The sequence below is a fragment of the Chroicocephalus ridibundus genome, chromosome 6, assembly GCF_963924245.1.
Source record: "Chroicocephalus ridibundus chromosome 6, bChrRid1.1, whole genome shotgun sequence".
In the NCBI taxonomy this organism is placed as follows: domain Eukaryota; kingdom Metazoa; phylum Chordata; class Aves; order Charadriiformes; family Laridae; genus Chroicocephalus; species Chroicocephalus ridibundus.
In genome coordinates, this window is record NC_086289.1 from 75,595,003 (window position 1) to 75,614,883 (window position 19,881).

General features: G+C 46.0%; 1 protein-coding gene across 12 annotated transcripts in view; it reads right to left on the reverse strand.

Annotated features, from left to right (window-relative positions):
• MCF2L2 (MCF.2 cell line derived transforming sequence-like 2) overlaps positions 1–19,881 on the reverse strand; it is a 177,734-nt gene that overhangs the window by 122,548 nt on the left and 35,305 nt on the right. For all 12 annotated transcript variants that reach the window (XM_063339030.1, XM_063339025.1, XM_063339029.1 and 9 more), the window contains 2 exons: positions 14,443–14,526; positions 3,921–4,035 (listed from right to left, as the gene is read on the reverse strand). In XM_063339030.1, coding sequence (XP_063195100.1) covers positions 3,921–4,035; positions 14,443–14,526 — 199 coding nt within the window. The remainder of the gene's footprint in view (positions 1–3,920; positions 4,036–14,442; positions 14,527–19,881) is intronic.

The window sequence follows — 19,881 nt, forward strand, 5'->3', positions numbered from 1 at the left end:
AAGGCCGATGGTGGTCTAGAGAAATACATCATTCAACCAATATCAGGTTAATAAAAATGAGAAAAATCTGTTCTTCACAAGATTTATGATGTAGGTAAACCACAAGTACCGTATTCACACAAGCTGACCGCACATAGAAATTGCCTTTTTTGCCCACCTGCCTGCTTTGAGAGACGGACTAAAGGCTTTCTAAAAAGAGTATACATGGAGGACTGGAGGCCTAGAAGAATTCCGAATCAGACCCTGACAGTCACACCTTGGCGAGCAAACTGCAATGGCAATAACTGACGAGTCAGCATCTGCCAAAAGCAACAAGTACAACTGTGATTAAAACAAACGCAAAATTATTTGTGCCAAGTAAAACTTGCCTCTGTGCCTCACGCTAACTCCTACGGCCCATTTTTAAAAGTCCCTCAAACACGTAGATCAGAAGTCACTTAAAGAGAGACCTTTGCTGTTTTTTCAAGTACACGTCCACCATTGAGCTGCTCATTTTTTCACATGCTCTTCTGCACGGGGATTTGTAAAACAGCACAAAAGCATCCAGGCATCACTTGCAACAAGAAAAATTAAGTTAATAGATAATAGGAATACGAGCTTATGAATACAGACAGAGAGAAGACAAGAGAACCACATGCTGCTAAAAAGCAAAGCAGCTGAGCAGAGCACAGGAGAAAACACGGGAGAAATCTGCATCGCTCAGAATCACTCTGGCAGACTACGCAAAGGCAAGCAGCAAAGAAACCATTCAGAGCTACACCTCTGCACCTCGGCTGCTACAGGTGGACGGATGCAACAAACAAGGGTCTAGACAAGGGAGGTGCCTTTGGACAACAGTAAACTCAAAAAGGGCCTATAACCCTGACACAAAGCTATACCTCAGCCTTCTGCAACGTTATTCCCTGCTTTTCACCTTCATGTTCAGGATGGTATCAATTCTCTTCACTGAGATAAGCTAATGGCATCTGTATGTCCTTTTTTTTTTTATATAGTAATAGGGCTGATTAGATAGGGCTGATTTAAGATTTAAGTTTAGCCAGGGAAACAGAGAGAGTGTCAGCAAGTGATCCCGTTTCAGTGAGCAAGCTGAAAGGAAAGGCCATCCCAAGGTCTGAATGCCATTTGGCACTAGGGGCTGCAGTGTGGGCAAACAGCTGTGGGAAGAAGCCTAGCCAAGATGGGCGCAGCCGCACAAGGGGCTGTACAGCTGAGAAACCCCGTGTGTGTGTGTATTCAGAGGAAGGGAGTTTGTTTAAAAATGAACAAACACACACACACTCTATCAATGTTTTTTCAGTGTCAGTACTGTAATATCTCTACCCGCATTATAGAAATGCATTGGGGTTTCTCCAGTTCTCTGAGAAGAGGCATTTGAAGACGGTCCTGCACAGCTAATAAACACCAACTTTACCTCCAAATCAAATGCCGGCACATTTGCCTAGATCTACAGACGTCTGGCAGAGAGGTTCCCTTTCCCTGAATGAAGTGTGTGCAATTGGCAGAGCTGTTCCATCCTGGGCTCCGAGCTCAGGTTAGCCCTCCAACACTGATTTGAGGAGGCCAGGAGATGTTGAATTTCCTGACCTCTTTTGGAAGCAGAGAAGGACACCTCTTTATCAAAGCAGTTGATCCATGTCAATTGTAAGAGAAGGGAAGCCCTGTCTGTTGTAAGTGTGCATGCATCGAGGTATGCGTGTGCGTAACACCATGTTACCCAATGTCTGTGGATGTGTGTGTACATAGAGCACTTTTGTGGAGCACTCTTGTGAGCAGGTGTTGAAAGAGAGGGAAAATTCATCAGATTACAAAAGTCTCACTGGGCTAACCTTACATCCTGGAGAGCAGTTCATGTTTTAAAGCCCAGAAGCGCACCCCAAAATACCATGGTATGCCACAGCTGGTAAAGCAAATTTGCTCAGCAGTGTCAGAGACAAGTGCGTGCCTGTGCATCTGAATAACACCATTTGCTGTCTATCTTTATCTTTTCAATGTTTTGTCATATGGCACAGAAGGCAAATCATTCCAGAGGGACTTCAAAAGTTACTAACTCACCGAATGACGTCACCTGCAATCATAGATCTCTCCACAACTAGCTTGCTTTGTCCCTCACCACCCACATAAAGGGTGGCAAGTTTCAAACAGTGACTCGAGAAATGTGTTCAATCTTTCTAGAAGCACCGCAACAAAGACTAGCAAACCCCCTGCAAAACTCACATCCCTACAGCGCGATCTATGATCGAACCTAAGAGTCAAGCCAATGTGCTGGTAGGCAGAAAGTGTAGGTTCAAACCCCAGCCTGTCACTGGCCTTGAACAGGTCATTTAAATCAAACTGAACAGTCACTTACTCGACACGAGTTTTGGTGAGCCTGTCTGCGGTGTAAGATATTACTTACACATACCTCATCATCTGTAACATAGGCATATTGCGGCTTTCCTGACATACAAAGTTTTCAAACTTAATTCATCATTCTTTGCACATTGCTCTGGAATTCCTCGAGGGAAAAGGAAACGCAAAACTGACAAACTGAATCAAAGCAAAGGTCCATTTAGCACCATAGCCTGTCTCCAGGGCTGGCAGGTAGCGGATACTGAGGCAAAAGCAGAGGGAAAGTGAATAAGACAATCTTCCTCTTGGTATATTCCCCCAAGTCCCAGCATTAAAGAATACATGGATTTCTTCAGCCAGAGCCATTGTGTTCAGCTGCCGTTCATGGAGCTATTCTCCATGAATTTGGCTAATTTCTTTTGAACCCATCTGCACTTTTGGCTTTCACACAGGCTGAAGAAGCATAAAGCATTTCTGTGCATCCTATTAACAATGTAATGCGCTGGTTCCCCAACATGTAACACCATTACTGGGAATCGCCCACCGGCATACCGAATACAGAGACCTGGAAAATTAGTTTTGTGTTTTTCTCAGCTACTATTGCTGTTTTATTAACCCAGAAGCTGGTCATCCTCCCAGTCCTGAAGCTAGTGAAGGACTACATAAGACAGAGTTTCTCCTGGCAGAACAAAAGCCCCACAGAGCAGAGTGAAACAATGAAGCTGTTAAATTCACAGTGTGTGGTTTCTCTCAGCTTGCTTTGGCAACTCAGCATGGGGAATACATGTAGGTGGAGCTGGAAAACTTCTTACTCAAACTTGAAGGAGGCACGTTTTCCCCTCATCCTCCTCTAAGCACCTTTATACACAAGACCACAGGAAATAATAAATCCCCGCTATGCTTCCAGCTAGCACAAACAGCCATGGTCCACAGACAGGATCAGGGGACTGAAAAAATATTAAGCTCTCTTTTTGGACAAACAAAAAGTAATTCAGCAGCCATGCCGTAGCGCATTTCCTCAGAGCAGTGGAATTGAGTGTGTTTCACTATCCTTGCACAGCTGCAGGCAAACAGCAAGGAAAACATCCTAGCTGTGGAGTAATCTCCTAACAAACCAAGCATCAGAAAGCACGTGGTGCTTGCCAGAACCCTGCCAAGGGGGGCACCTAGTTTGCTTTCTCAGAAAAGAGAAAGCTTGCACAAAAAGATGCACCCAGAGAACAAGCAATAACAAGACCTATGTAGGTTTGGCTCCTTCCCGATGCAACCCTTCCCTTGTTACGACCAGAGCCCCTGAGAGTTTTCACAAACGGCCCCTCTGAGCTCCCTTTTGATCTGCCATCCTTACTGCTGCTCTTCAGACCCACACCCCCTCCCACCCAGTTCAAGCCCCGAACAGAAATCGTGTCCTGCCTGAAGCTTTCTTTCTCACGCAAAGGGTGTAAGTGGTTCCTTAGGGAACCACCTAGTGCCTCCTGTGCGTCGGGAAGTTTCATACTGACTGGATGGATGCAGCCACTGGTGCATCCCGTCAGCGCCACTGAGGAAGCAAAGCTCTCTGGAAATCAACAGCCGTTTGTGCTTGGCCTCACCTGGGAATGCTGGTTAGATAAGTCACCACGTTCAGAAAATCTTCATCAGGTATGTCACTGAATCCTGCAAATTCTGGAAAGGTTATAATGGGTGCCCCATCCTTCCCTCTTCCTCCTGCAAAAGAGAGGTTGTAAACATTAGAGTGATTTTATGCTTTTGGACAGAGTGGTCGGTACTCAAATGGGGACAATGGCATATCACTCACTGAAAAGCACCCAGATCCAGTACACACGTGATCGGCTTCCCATTTGATAATATAACTCACTGTCGTTTCATTACCTCAGCTTACTCCAGCTGAGATTCTAGCCTTTGTTGTTTATTCATAAACATTCAGCATAACTCTGATTAAGTGCTTTCTTTGGTTCCTTGTTTTCCGTTTCCAAGTAGTTTCTTGTGATGATATTACAACATTTCTCTATGTATAGGAACAGCACACTCTGACTCCGTCTAGACATTAAAGAAAATGAAGTAACGGAGCATACAAGCTTTGAATACACACATATAACCCACGACACGGGCCTAGGATCAAGCCAGTCTTAGCTCTTTCCTTAACAAAAAACCTGTTTGAAGTGCATGGAGTATTTAATCAATGAGTTTTGCTCTTGTCTTGTTTATTTGCATCAAACCTCCATTAAATAGGACAGGAAGGTCACAAGCAGCAAGGTCAAGAAGGGTCCCTGTCTGAGAGACTCCCTGATTCACAACTCTGGTAGAGCTATGGGAAGCGTGGAGCCGAGCTCCTTATAATCCAGCAGCCTTTACAGTTCTCCTGACAGAATGCCGGGCTCTAGGAGATGCTGCAGTCCACAGCGCAAACCCTGGTTACTTGCAGATCAACCCTAACTTGGTTCTGCTGATAAATCTGAGCATCACTCAATCCACGCAGAAGTTAACAGGATTTCTCTCACCAACTTGGACTCGGAGCCAAGCAGACTAACGAGGCAGTAGCACATAAAGGAATACTGTGAAACAAAGCTTTTGTGACAGGTACCTTAGTGCTGCTGAGTCTTTCTCCTTCCTCTGCAATCTCTCTGTAAGCCTGTTTTTTGCACTAGGCTGAGGAATTCTCTACGAACCCAACACTGAGCCTGGTCCTGCAGCACACACAGTTTTCCTCATCATTTATCACCTGCAGAACGTTCCTGTTCAAAGAATACTCTGGGTTTCCCCTTAGCGAAGGGGAAGCCATGAGAGGGAGACAGGTAGACAGAAGATTACCTTTCTGAAGGAAAATATCCAATAAGTTATCCCATTAGGAGTATGGAGGGAAACAGAGACGCCGGGGGAAAAAAAATATGAGTCCTCATTCCTTGAAAGTACCCTCTAAATCCCCATAAATGAACCCTGTTTCCAGGCTGCTCCCATAGACCATTGCCTTTCCCCACTGATAACCACAGCTGACGCCACAAACCGGTTGCTCCTGCTCCTGTTTTAGTGGTCACCACAAAGAGGTGCTCCGGTAATTCCTAGCTATTTCTGTGTAGCGTCAGTCCCTTGCCAGTCCTCATCCTGCCTCTGCCCAGCCCTCCCAGGCTCAGTTGGATAATTGAAGGTCCCTTCTCTGCTTTCCAGCTGCGGAGAGCTGGAACGCTGAAGAACCCAGTGTTTGCATAAAGTAAGAGAGAGCTCTAAAAAACAGGAATTTTGAACAAGGAAACCCTTTTCCTTCTTGGCACCTGGTGATGTGGCTTTGTCAGGACACTACCTTTAGCCCCTGTTTTCCTTCCTGAAGGTTGATTATCGCTTTAATTGCGATCTTAAAATGACTCAGTTGTGTCAGATCATCCACTAAACTCACCCAGAGCCACGGCCTCCACATCAACCTTGGGATAAGGCCAAATGCTGACAGGTGGCACCTCGATCTCCGGACGCTCCAGCTGCACTGTCTGCAGTCAGCAGAGATGTAGAATACGCTGTTGTGCAAATTTAGTCAGACTTTCCCCACTGCTGCGCTCTAGAAACCAGGAACTCCAACCAGCAGGTACCCAGTTAGGATGGTTTCTTACAGATTCTTAGTGACATCTTCTGGACACAAACAATAATGGCCAGGAAAATTAAATGGGAAGCCCACTGCTCTGTCTCTTCTTGCAGAGTTCCATACATGCCAAGGTATTTCATAGATGGTGTCTTGTACGCATTCACATGGTTCCTGGGCACCACGTTTTCCCATTCACGGGTTTCAGATACATGAAGATACTCTAAATGCGGGAGATGCAGCAATATTTGTGAATATTTTGGTTTAAAGAAGCAATATTTGCCCCTTGAGGAGAAGATAAAGTTTCCCCTGGATCCCCTCCTTCAACACCTGATAGCTTACCTGCTGTTATACTCAAGATTTGCTTAAACTACGAGTTTCACATGGCACTTCTAATGCTCCTGCTCACCAGGGTCTCTTTCTGTCCCTTTTACCTCCTCTTTCTCTTGCATCTACATTCATCTACGTGCTCTTCTTTCTCTGGTCCCTTTTCCCCAAGCTAGATGAGGCAGACTGATGATGCACTGTATGTATGTGGGGGCATATTTTTGTCACAGGATCTTGTCCTATAAAAAGCCATCCGAGGAATGAATGTAAACAGGCTTCTCCCCTTCACCACTGCCAACAACTCTAGAAGGATACTTAGGAGCAGCCTCAGACTGAGCATTCAAAAAGGAGCCAGGAGCTCCTTGCCTCTGACTAGGCCACGCGTCCTTAACAGCTCTGGGGCTCCATCTCATTCTCCAAGGTGAAGGTAGCACCTACTGCTGCAACCAAAACAGAAGAACGCTCAGAAGGTTCTTGGCTACGGCTATATTTCAGACAGGGAAACAAACAGGGAAACCCCCAGTTCCTGCCATACCACGAAATTAGGGTGAAGTTTGAGGGAGTTTTGTGATCAGAAATTGTCAAGTACTATGACAAGGAGAAAGCAGGAATGTCTGCAGTATTAGGTGACAGGTGATAACACAAATACACTAGAAACAGGTTGTCCCTGCCCATAGCTGAACCTTGAGCAGTGGCTGAGTTGCGAGGAAAAAAGATCCATATCCATGTATCCATATTTCTAACAAGGTAACAAGAGTGGGTGCTAGAGAATATAAGGGAAGCTCCTTATATACCAAGGGGGTCTGGAAAACTCTCTCCTCTGGATGAGGGAGCAGTTCCATACATCTAAATGTTAATGCCATTTTTTCCCCTGGCGCTAACCAAAATTTGCTGCAGTATGCAAATTTCTGCAGAATGTGAATTGACAAGCTGCAGCCCTTTTTTTTCTGGGCCATCAACCTTGCTTTCTTGGGAGCTGCCACTGGATTTCTTCCAGTATCTTGAAATACTTTAACTGGCTACTCAATGTCTTAGGAGGGCAGAGAGCACAAACTAAAAACCAACAGGGACAGTTGTCAGTCAGTTCCACAGCCATAAGGACTAAGCGCATGGAATTTGGCCTCAAGGACTCTCTCTGTACAGTCCTTGCACTTGCTGGGACTGTGCACGACCCCCACACTCCTGGGCATCGCTTGTGAAAAGAATCTGACTGCTGAACAGAAGATTCTACAATCCGTCACGAGTAAGGCACACAGGGACAGAACAAACTCCAGCAGCTCACTCAAGGGAAAAAAAAAAAAAAAAAAAGAAAAGAGATTTTTTAAGTAGAAAGTGAGGGCAGTAGGAGGGAGCCAGGAAAGAAGAGCTGAAGAGAGCGAGCCCCATGAAGACAGCACAAAGCCGAGAGGGTTCCTTACGGCTAGCTGAGCACATCTACTCCTTTAGCAGTGTCTGTGCAGGAAGATAAGGTGGGCAAGGACTGCCAGGAGCAAAGGAGCTTGATGGAAAGCCAGAGCAACGTGAGGCTCGAGCTGAGCTAAAGAGCCCCATGGGAGAAGCGAGCAAGAGCTTGAGTTTAGTGCAGTCAGAAGGAGAAACAGAGATAACACTGAAAATCAGCTACCAGGAGCGTAGCCATGGCTGGCTGCTGTCTTCGCGCAATGCCCAGGCCTGTGTCTCGCTGAGTGCAGCTCCTCCAGGCGCCATTAGATGCCACTCTGCAGCACGCCTCCAGCAACCCGCCACCTCCGACACCTTCGGGCAGCTCCAAAGGCTGGTGCCAGGCCAGGGACAGAGCAGCTGGTGGCAGCGGCAGGAAGGCAGGCTCAGGGCCACCCTCTGGCTGAACTAACAGCAGGCTGGCTCCTGACCCTGCCTCAGGGGAGCCCGGCCATCTCTGGCAGCATCCCCTGGGTCACTGCTCCTCAGCCAGACCCCAACTGCTCCGGCAAGGCCAGCCCCAAAGCTCTGCCTGCACAGGAGACTCAACCGGACTTTGTCTACCATCCCCGATGCAGACCTACGCTCCCCTCCCAGACAGCACCCACAAACATAACACACGCTGCCACCCTATTCAGCTTCATCAATTTCCTTCAAGAGGTCCATCATCTTTCTGCTCTCTACCTCTGCAGAGAGCAACCTGCCTCGCATCCAACCCAAACCCATCGTGTCAAAGGTACAGACCCACTGCTCTTTGGGGAAGGGCATTCTGATTAAAGATCTTGATGTATGATCAGCAAGCAGTTAAACCACTTGCGTTCAGGGTCACACATGGAGGTGCCTCAGACTCAACAACTTGAAGCACAAATGAGGCAGACAGCATCCGCAGGAGTTGGAGGCTGGGCTGCCTGGAAAAAGGCAAGACTGAAGAGGAAAAGATTACAGTCAGCTTGACCCTCTGCCTGGTTTGCCACTCAGAACGACACCATCACTTTCCTCCTCTTCCTGGGCACCTTCCTTATTTCCACCCCAGATTCTTGCTGAGCTTTTCCTCTTTGCTTGTGGCCAAAGGGCAGAGGGACAGGAAGAACTGGAGTGACAGGACAGAAGTACAGAGTGAACGTGGAAGGGAAAGAAAAGTAGGAGAGAGGGTGCACAAGCTGCATCAGGGCAATACAAGGCATGATAATGGGACCATCGCTCACTCTTAGGTGTGCCGATTCCCCACGTGCCAGGACACAAAGCAGCATTCATCGTTGCTGCTGTTTGACGGGCTTTCCAGCTGCCAATGTGGCCTGGCTAGCTGTTGCAGTGAAGATGGGGCCAGAATTCAGCTGTGGCAACAAAACAGCTGAAGTATTTGGGGGAGGAATACACATGGGGGAGAATGGGATATGGCAGCAGAGAAAATTTAGTTTTGCTTTGCAGTGTAAAGGGTGTGATGGACAAATGAGGTGTGAGCGCCGAATTCGGAGAGCTCTCACAGCTGGAGTTGCATGCTGGTAGGATCGATGTAAAAGCAGCAAGCCATCACAACTGTAGGCCAAGTTCCTGGACACAATGGTGATCCGAGGAAGTCTCCCCCTCCCCGTTCTAGATCACCTATGCCTCCGGTCCAGGGACAAAAAATATCCATGGTTTAGATACTCAGGGGCTACACTTTAAGTCCTATTCCATAGCCAGCAGCCCTTCTTGTAACACTGATAGCTGGATTTATAAAGCCACATCTAACCAGAGCTTACCAAACATGCTGAACGCCTTGGAAAAAAAAAATAAATCCCAAACCACCACAAACAGGCTATGGGCAGGAGAAGTTCCAAAAGTTTGTCTGCCAGTTTACAGCGCGCACCTCCCCAGCCTGTCACAGACACCAACTCAGCAGTCGGTACTGCACGGTTTTCGTTCAAACGCTGCTGACCCCAGCAGGCTGACCGCCTGGCTCTGCCGCGTGCACAGAGCGACCTTAGTCACAGCACAGCCCGCTGCGGTTCACCTCCTGGGTCACACAGTTGAAGGGTTCAGGGATATCTTGGCTGAAGTTTCGCTGCCTTGGCCAGGTTTTGCTTTTTCCATGCCCTCTTGTTTTGTTTTTCCACAGTGATTAAGGGTTGTGAATGCTGAATTTCTCATTACAGTTACATCATACTTCCTGGGTGTAGATTTTTACACAAACTCCAACTGTCCTTTCAGCAAGGTCAGGCCAGGTTTTCCAAAAGGCTCGTTTAAACAGGAAGCAGATGGCCAAATACCCTCCAGGCTTTGGAAATGAAATAAACTGGCTTCAGAGTCAGTTACCATTTTCAGATGCCATCCACTGAAGTCCATTGACTTTACAGGAGCAGAACACAAAGAAAATGAATCTCTACTAAAACACGTCGTGACAGTTTGTCTAATAAATTCGTGATTTAGTAACAGGATCCATTATTGCTGCAAATGGCAGATTGGGCTCTTTGACAGAGTAATTATAGATAAGAACAGGTTGTGAAGCTGCAGATAAAAAGGGAGGGGGTAGTAGTAGTTCCAAGAGCAGACTGATACAGCGGGTTGTTAGTCTGTCGCCAGGACAGGAACAGTGTTTTACCAGCGGTTCTCCCTTCTTCAGTAAGAACTGGCACGTGCTAGAATAGCCAGGTTTTCAGTACTACCCAACTTTGTGATCTAGTTCCCTTAACAGCTACAGGAAACACACACACATAGCTGTGCACTCCTGTGTTGTCACAGCTGCAGTCCTGTAATTGGGAGTTCAGTTTTCAGGGAAAGGAAAGAGGCAGTAGTGGTTTCAAAACTAGAATTTAACCACAAGAACCAGTACACCCACCAGATCTCACAAGCTAAGCAGGGCTAGATCAGCACATGGAAAAAGAGATGACCAAAGCAGAACTACATGATTAAGGACGTTGTCATACTACACTGCAGCCTTTTCCATGACCACAGAGAACCAGGGAAGGCTTTGGAGAGTTTCCCTGTTCTTGGCACGGGCAGCACAGGCTCGGTTAGTCCGGTAGCTAGAGGGCCAGGACAAACAGGAGGTTGTCAGGATCCAATACAGTCATTATAACTAGACCCTGACACAATCAAACACCAAACTCATTAGGCTTGTTACTTAATTCCTAGCATCTGCTCAGAGACTGCAAGAGTCAGATCCTCTTCTGAGAAGTTTCTACACAGCAATAGTAGAGGAAGGTGTTTCTAATGAGTCATGTCCAGGGAAAACAAAGAGCCTTTGACTTCAATTGTTTTACTCTTTCTTTTCTGCTGTACTGCAAGGGAATATTATGGTTTCACTATGTCTGCCTCAGCCAGCGGCTGTTAATAAAAAGCTGATATTAACCAAATAAATATTCATTTATAACAAACTCCGTAACAGTTAACCAGTTACTTTCATTATCACCGGACAAGTGGATTTGGGTCCACAGGACTGAACGGGAGAGCTCGACAAAGCGAGAGGCCGTGGAGTGGCACAGACCAGACTCACAGCACGTGCGTGCATGGAAGAGGTGGCTAGAGCTGCCCTCTGGAGTGAAAGAAATAACCCCAGCTAGGATAAATCAGTGTATACCATTTTTATGAAGTCATTCAGCCAAACACATTACACACCCAAAACACTCTACAAGTTGCGAGTGTCTTTTACTGCCCACAGTGATGGGGCCAGAGAGCAGAGGGCGTTTTTCAGACAGTGGCTACTGAGCTGAAACACTATCAGCATGGAAAACCAGGAAACAGGCAAAGTATCAGGAGATTTTCAGCCTCCACACAGGCAAGCACTGAAGCACCCAAATATTTGTGGTTGCTTGTGCCTAATGAAAAGCAGCATGCTTTAAGGAAAAGCTGCAGAGCCGCCTGGGGAAAAAAAAAATAATCAAAATCAAATGAGGTCATTTACTTTGATACGCGAGACAGGAGAGTGCCCAGATCTGTTTTCATTGGATGAAAAAAACCAATGTTTTGCTAGAGGAAAAAGAAAGTTACACTTACTTAGAGAAATGCATTTTTGAAAAGTATAGTCATTTCTGGCTTGTATCTAAACCTCGGTTTGCAGGAGGCAATAAAGGGGCAGTAAGGAAGATTCCTGTTGTTATGTTTTACCTATGACCCACCAGTGGTCACCAACAGAGTAAGATCCTGGGCTAAAGGGATTGTATGTTCGTGCTTTCCTTCACAGGCTGACGTGGGGATTTCGGAGCGGAGGCACCCAGGTTTCCAAATATAGCTGTAAACTTCAGACTGAAATCAACTCAGAAACTATGAGCTATACTGCCCTGTTTTTTATTAGGATATTATTTCCAGACTGTACTGAGGAGATTTTAGATAGGCCTGAAAATTCTTCAAATGGGACTTGTTATTTATGCAGATGGGGCATGAAAGACACCTTTTCACTCACTTTTGGTATTTGTTATTAGTACTTGTATGCTGATGAACCAGTTATTTGCCGATCCCTAACAAGCAAACCCCTCAGCCCTGCCTTCTATGAAGAGATATTTCCAAAGTCTTTAAGCACCTTAGGTTTAAATAAGGCTAAACATCTTTCTCATCGATTCCAAGAATAGAAGAATTAGATCAAATGTGAAGAGTTGAATTTGCTAAAATAGCAGATAATACAGGCACTGCTGAAATGATGGGTCCATAAAGAAATATGAAAATGCTTTTTTGTATTTACCCTTGACATTTCTGTGCCACGTTTAAAGTTCTAGCTGGAGCTGGAAATGGGTTTTTCTTCCTGTTTCATAAACTGCTTTCCACAAGTTGCTCATTACACGCTACCTATAGCTTTTATTGATGGGCTCAAATGTTGCAAGGTAATGAGGCTTAAGAAAAGCAGTCTTCCACGTTTTACCAGGTAGACGGTGCATGTAAGCCACTGAATTCTCAACATGCATAAGTGTTCTTTACACTGATATAAGTGTTTTCAGGCATTCGTGTATCAGCTAAATCAAAGGCCTTGAAAACAATATTGGTTTCAGCAGCTCTGCATGCCTGGTGAGCGGGAAAAGCAAGCAGAGCATTCCAGAGAGACCAGCTGATATGTGCTTTCTTGCTTTCAAAGAGCAGACAAGGATCCCAGTTGTGATCTGACTGAAGTCAACATCAAGACCCAAAAGGAGCTGAACAGCTATTAGATTCCCTGTTCCCTTCCTTGGATTTGCAATACTGTAAAGTCAGTTTAGCACTAACAAAAGGGATCCGAGCGGCATTCCTGAAGCAGTTCTTTCAGTGAGGATTGGTTTCAAACTTGACAACAGCCCCCAGGTTAAGAGACTGCCAGCTCCCACCCATCAGTCGTTATTTTGTCCGTTAAGCAGCTAGCACCTTAAGGGAAAGGCCGGCCCGGCCTTCCCTGACTACCTAACGCTTCCGAGACCTTGCTGTGGCACCTGTACATTGCAATCCCTGGCAGTGGGCTGTTAAGTCGCACTTAACAATAACCCCAAGTTACCCACTCTCCCCTGCAGCCTGGCACGGCAGAGCTCTAGTAAGCACATGGTGCGCCGGCGAATGCCTGGACAGCCCGAGGAGAATGCTGCAATGTTACCCCACGGAAATTGCCTTAGGAGAGATGATGCTACACTAGCATTTCCTACTTACCCTCCACTGAGCACAATGGTGGGATGCAAAAGGTTTGAGACATTTTATGCACTTGCTGACACTGTTCTGCATGGAGGTGCGCGTTTATTAGGAATTCTAGAAAGATGTGAGACTGAGAGGCTTCGCTGCAGACAAGAGGGCAGCTGGTTCCACCTCTGCTCAGTCAATACCCTCTGTCGAATGAAAACCAGTTAGTTATTGAGCCTATGAAACTGCCACAAGATGCTACCTAGAAACCTCCAAAATCAAGTTTTAATACTCAGAGCCCCATAAAGAGTTCTGAGTAACTGAAGATTTGGATTTCCTTTGGCATCTTGGAGTGTACTTGAAAATGCGAAGATGCAGCAAGGATTGGGCCTGCCGAGTTGATCGTTTACAGAGCTGGGTGCGTACTCTCTGCTCTGTGTAGCCAGAGCTCCTCTCCACCGAGCAGAGAGGGACAGGTTGTCCAAGAGTACCTTTTTATGACCATCTCAGTATTTCATGCAAAGTCATGATACTTCACTGTGTGTCTATGGGGGAAAAGGAAAGCAAATTCTTAATTCCCTCATTTGCAGAACATGCAGAAACAGAGACAGAAGGAGCTGCCAGGGGCCATACAATCAACAGCAGAGGCCTTTTTAGGACCCAGATAAGGATTTATCTTCTACAGTATCCAAAATAAGTGTATTAAATAATTTGGCAAATATTTCAATATCAGCTATTTATTCAGGGCAGGAACTGCGTCACTTTGTGTGACTGCAAACTTCAGGGAAACAAAGGAACATGTAATAATCAAATCTTGAAAAGATTACAACCTTACACTTTAGAAATTAATCATTTCTAAAACAAAGGCAAATAAGGAAGAGGGGGAGGGTCATGAATAGCTCCCTGATAGACCAAAATCTTTTCCCATAAACAAGGTGCTTGGACCTTGTGCAAAGATACGTACAGAGAGATTTGTTTAATTTCTTACCCTCTAAATCTGTTCCCCCCACTCCATTGTGGGGAGCATGGAAAATTAACTTGCCTTAAGAAAAACAAGCACAGCAAGCTGACATTTATCAGTTCCATACACCGTGAGTGTGATTGTAACAGCACTTTTCCTTAGCAATATAAAAATACTATTGGAACTGCTTGAAGGGTGACAGTCAGCACGTCAGATTTCAATTCGTTTCCAAGACAATCCCGGAGTGTGACTACCAGTAGCTTCTTACCTGACAAGATGGCAAATTGCCTGTGGAGCTGCTCTATTATATCCACTGCAACCAGCGGCCGTATCTCCTGCTGCATGATTTCATCTGTGCAAGTGAAAACAGAAACCTTCCATGAGTTAATGACAATTTTTCCATCCTTTAAGAACCCAGCAAACCAAAAGACAACACTCAAAGGAAAAGAACCTGGCTTGACTACTGGTTCAGATGTTATACGACCACCACGGAGAAGTTAATGATACTTACAGAGTCTCATCCTCAGCCTACTTACTTTATCGCCTTGTGATTCCAGAGAGAGCTTTTCATAAACCAGCTCCCGTAGATTTGCCAGAGCTTGTCACAGGTTTGCTCAAGCTGACAACCTGCTCCTCACTACGTCATGTTCCAGTGTTAAGCCACTGCATTTGGCTTCCCACATAAAGCAGCTTTTCAGTCTTTGAAACTGGAAAGTCTATTTCAGAGACAATGCCATGTTCCACCCTGAACTCCCTGGTCTCTGCCTGAGGACTTTGTGTAACTACCCAATCCAGAACAGTTTCCTTTGCTGATGCTTTTTCCGCTACGAGCAAATACATAGTAAAAGGAGGAAATAAGGGGCTGTGAGGCTTTCTTCTCATGAAAACAAAGCCTGTTCTTTTGAAGTAAACACCAAAAAGCTAAAAAATAACTTGGCGAGCAGCTGGGGAAAAAATCACCACAATTTTTGTGTGCGATCTATTCAGTGCCCAGCAACTATAACCTCACATTGAGCTAATTTGATCCCTTTCTGGAACAGGTGCACCCCGTTGTTCTCCCCACTCTTCACCCTGGTCTAGACCAGCAACATTTACTGGGGAGTATTTGCCAGCTCAACTGGCAGGATCCAGGCTTACGTTACAATAGCAGCTGTTATACCCAGGCCTTTAGCCAGTGTAGAGCTACAGAACCACCACCAGCGCTGGCTTTGCACGCTCACCTCGAGCTGCCCAGGCAACAGGCGGAAGGGAGGGCGCTGGGTCAGACAGACCACGGATCAGACTAACAGCAGGCAGTTGCCCTATTTAAGCACCAAGATCTTCACTGATGTCAGTACAATGGAGGCACTGAAATACTTTGGTGCACCTGGTTTTAAACAAACTCTCCAGAAACAGAGTGAGAGGTTAGAAAGTAGCTTCTTCCTCCTGCGTCCCAGTCTGCTGCCCAAAATACCCTCTGTCTTGCTTTCAGACACCCACTCCGATCCTTTCCAGAACTAGGGATTCTAGGTTTTAAGTTACACAATGTCACTTGGAAACTTTTCTATTCGTTTTCAAACACTTCACTAATGCCTTGAGGCAAAGTAATGGAAGGGCTTGTGTCATTGCCCTCTCCTAGACAGACGGTGACACACAACATGGAAAGAAGCTGCATAGGTTTTGGCTGATGCACAAAACAAGTCAGTAATTCCAAGCAATCGAAAGAAAAAAAAAATAATCTCAAGAGAGCTGATTCTGCAAATCCTCCCTTTGAACTACAAAGGGGAAAAGTCAAACTAGAACGAGTGATGTTTTTGATGTGGGACCTTCATTTCCATCCCGTTTATGCAGCCCACTATCAGCTTCTCCGATTCTTGACATTGCAGGTGGCTAAGAGCCAGAAGAGCAGCCTAACGAATCACAGCTAGAGAGCTTGGTTTCAGTGATGTCCACCGAACTTACTGCAATGTCAATGTACTGCTATGGGCATGTATTTACACTGCTGCACAGAATTAGCAGAACTAAGGCTTAGCTTTGGACACAGACTAGTTTATTTGCACTCTGAGCAGAGATACACTGCTCCAAGTAACCAAGCGGGGTGTCCGCAGAGCGCTGAGCCACGCAGCAACAGCCCAAGAGCCCTGCGTGTCCGTGTGTGAGCTGTGCTCACATATTTGACCAAATGTACTTTATATTACTTTCTTCATCACCTGAATGGAGGCCAAGAGCTGTCCAAGATCCGACTCTGACTGTGTCAGGTACAGCACGCATATATGAGACCAGTGAGACTCAAGATCTCCTAAACTGGTGGCAGCTGTGGGTAAGGAAGAGAATAATTTGTTTCGAAAAGCATAGTGGGACAACTTAGATTTGTGGACAAAAGCCTGCAAGTTTCTAGACAAAGCAACACAAAGGCTAAAACAGTAACATTGTTCTGAGTCTGTCTGTAGACACCTTGGACCCGAGATAACTCCGTGTGACAGTCTGTGGGAATTCACTGAAATGGACAGTAACACTAAACTCAGGCCATCATATTCACCAAGACACGTTCAGTTTCTCAAAGGAAAGCCCGCTGAACAGCTAGGGACAGAGAACTGATTTCCATTCTCCGCCTTTACAAATACAACTAGCAAACCTATTCACTAGGCTTGCTTTCCATACAGCACGTGGTCACTTGGCGACTGAAGGGCAGAACAGCCTCCGATCCCCCCACAGGTATCCTACTGACCCCAGCTGACATTATTCAAGGCGGCTGAGTATGGTGCTGCAGCATCATACAGGATCTCACCCCTCCTCCTACAGTTTTTTCTTGTCTCTGTATCAAACATCCATGAATTCTTAATCCTTAGACATCAGGATTCCCAAAGTCTGTTTTATCCCCTTCCAACAACATTTTTGTGCATAGGAAGGACACGTCAGCTGGCGCAGTGTCACCTACCTTGTGCACCCGTCACAGACAAAGCAGGGAAGTCGGAGGACCCACAAAGTAGTTTATAGCCTGCCACCCGGAGCTGCTCCCCCAGCCCACCTAAAGGGAGGTTTATGCCAGTTCATTATCTATATGGTGGCAGCACAGAGATCCCGGCCAACAGCCACACGGTACTCCGGGTTTTGAGGAGGCTGAAAGAAGCTGGTATATGTTTCCAGAGCAAACAACAGTAACCCATTAGGTTTTTCCTATTTTACTCGGCAGTTTCCCCCATGCGCATCCAGAATGGGATCTGTGCAGGAAACTGCAAAGTAAAAGAGGAAGGGCAAAACAAAACAATTTTGAATATACAAGGTTATTTATTAGAAAGCAGAGAACACCATACGCCTGATTTCTCTGCCAGCTGCTTAAGAACAGCCCGTTGATAGTCCAGATAAATACTACACCCAAGAAACCAGCAACAAAAAGGCCCTGTACTCCATGAATACAACTCCCAACAAGTACTGACAAGCGTCTCCAGACGGTTGGTCAAAGACTTCTAGCATCTTTCAGACAGGCTATTTGAAGTGTTTCTGAATCACTGTAACAATAATAGATACGCCCTTTTTCAAACCACAGGTTGGCAGCAAGATGGAGGCAGAAGAGAGAAGAACAGGTGTTCAGAGGTGACTATAGCTGAATCAAAAATAGCAAAAAACCCAAACACAACCAATCAACCCACCCAGAAGTAGAAAAACTAGAAAGTGTGGCACCATCTCCAGCCTCTCAGAGACTTGCTTTAAAAATAGCTTTCATTCTGGTTTCTAAATATCCTTTTTTTACCAAAAGAATTTTGTGGCGTAAGGATAAGATGAAGTAATAGGAAGAAGAACTGCAGAGTGCCAGTCAGTTCTCATCAAACCCCCTTGCCTGGGCAAGACAAGCCACACGGGGTTTGCTGTAAGAGCCACGCTCCGCAGGAGACACTGAGGTGATGAGAAAGGTGGTGTAAAGTACACCTGGTGACGAGGGATCACACGTTCGAGTAAGCGAGCGTAGCTCACACACTGACACGCTGGGAAAAGAAATTGTAGCAGAAGAAACTAGCAGGAGACGGAGAAAACCTGAAGAAACAAGGGAAGGTGCCTTGTGATCCCAAATGGCAAATCAGGTCACGTGGCTACAAAATGTCAGTAGCTGTAGCCAACAGCACACAAGGTCACACTCGCCCTCTTGCACCTTCCTCTAGGACAGTGCTTGAAGGTATTTACTCTCCAATACTGATGAATTCGTAACACCATCCCAGCACAGAGCTTGCAAGAGAGGTGCCAAGTCCTTGGAAACATATAATTACCTGGGGCTGCTGAAGGAAGCTTTTAATCTTTGACTAAAAGAAAAACTTGAAAAAATTCTTAAAGGCAAACCGAAAGACACAGGTCTGGGTTTGTTTTAAAGCCATGACATTTTGCCTAGCATTAGTGAGCATTAATCCGTTCATACCTTCCCCTAACTTTACCCCAGGAGGCCGTGTAGCCGCTCTGCTCTGCGTCCTGCAAGCCACGAGCCTGCAGGAAGCAGGGTCCGGGCTCTCGGGCAGAAGCCAGGTACCATCTTCCTGCGGCACAGACACGCAGCTGAGCAAACCCTGCTTTAGGAGGACGGGAGCTGCCATTGAGGCAACAGCTGCAGGTTCACAGACTGCTTCAGAAAAGCTTACTGACGACAAGCACGTTTTAATTCACTACATGGGGACCCAAAAACCAATGAGAGGGTTTTAGGAAGCTGACAAGGTGCAGGAGCTTGAGAACAACTTGCTTCATTGCACCTTGCTAATGTCTGCAGAAGAGATTGGACAAGCCCGGGTCACTTCAGAGCAGCGCTGTCCTCTGCCAGGAACTGTACAGCCACGCAGCAAAGACCTTATCATACCCCAGCCAAGCGGCTGGAACGTGGTTATCTCGGCAACCTTCACTCAGGCATTTCCTAGCTTCTGTGGGATTATTCTTGTGGTCTTCACTTTTTTTTTTTTAATTGAAGAGGCAGCTACACATAACTTTTCAAATTTAAAAAAGAAAAAAGCTTAATTGATCAAACAGTATTGTTTGAAACAATGACAATCCCCTACATACATCACCAAAGTTGAATCTTTACACATACCATGCAGCTCTTCATTACTTGTGCTAACTGAATTTGCCAGGACAATTAAAATGTGAATGAGAATGTGATACTAGGGAGCTAAAAGAGAAGCACATCAATTCATTTACTCTTGGTTCTCCTCTCAAACCGCTATAAATTCAATTCCTATCAGAAACTGTTTTTACATGCAAGACCAGCTTCACTGCAGAAGAATCAGGCCTTACAGTTTTGCTTCCCAAGCTTTTCTACTGAGGGGCAGAACGAGAAAAGCAATTACTACAGCCATCTGCCTGACGCAGCTCCTCCTCCCTCCCAGATCTCCAGGGAGGCTAGCTGCAACTGGGCCACCTAACCTTTAAGAGGAAAGCCATTCAGTTACACTTCCTAATTCCTCCCTTAAAAATGAAACACACTTGGGCTTCCTCGCACACACGCTCGCTTATTTTATTTCTCACCGCAGCTGTAGGCATTCCTGCAGCAGGGCTGGAGCGCAGCCCAGGGACAGCCGCCTTCACGGCTACACAACCAGCGGTGGAGTAAAAGCTACAATGAACGTAATCTTGTTCCCTCCTCTCTTCTCTGAGCAGAGAGAAGCTAGTTTACATGCTAATGGCAATGACTGGTTTCCAACCGTGTTGGAAAGACGACCCACTGGAGCGAAAGATTGGGCTGCACGGAGCAGAT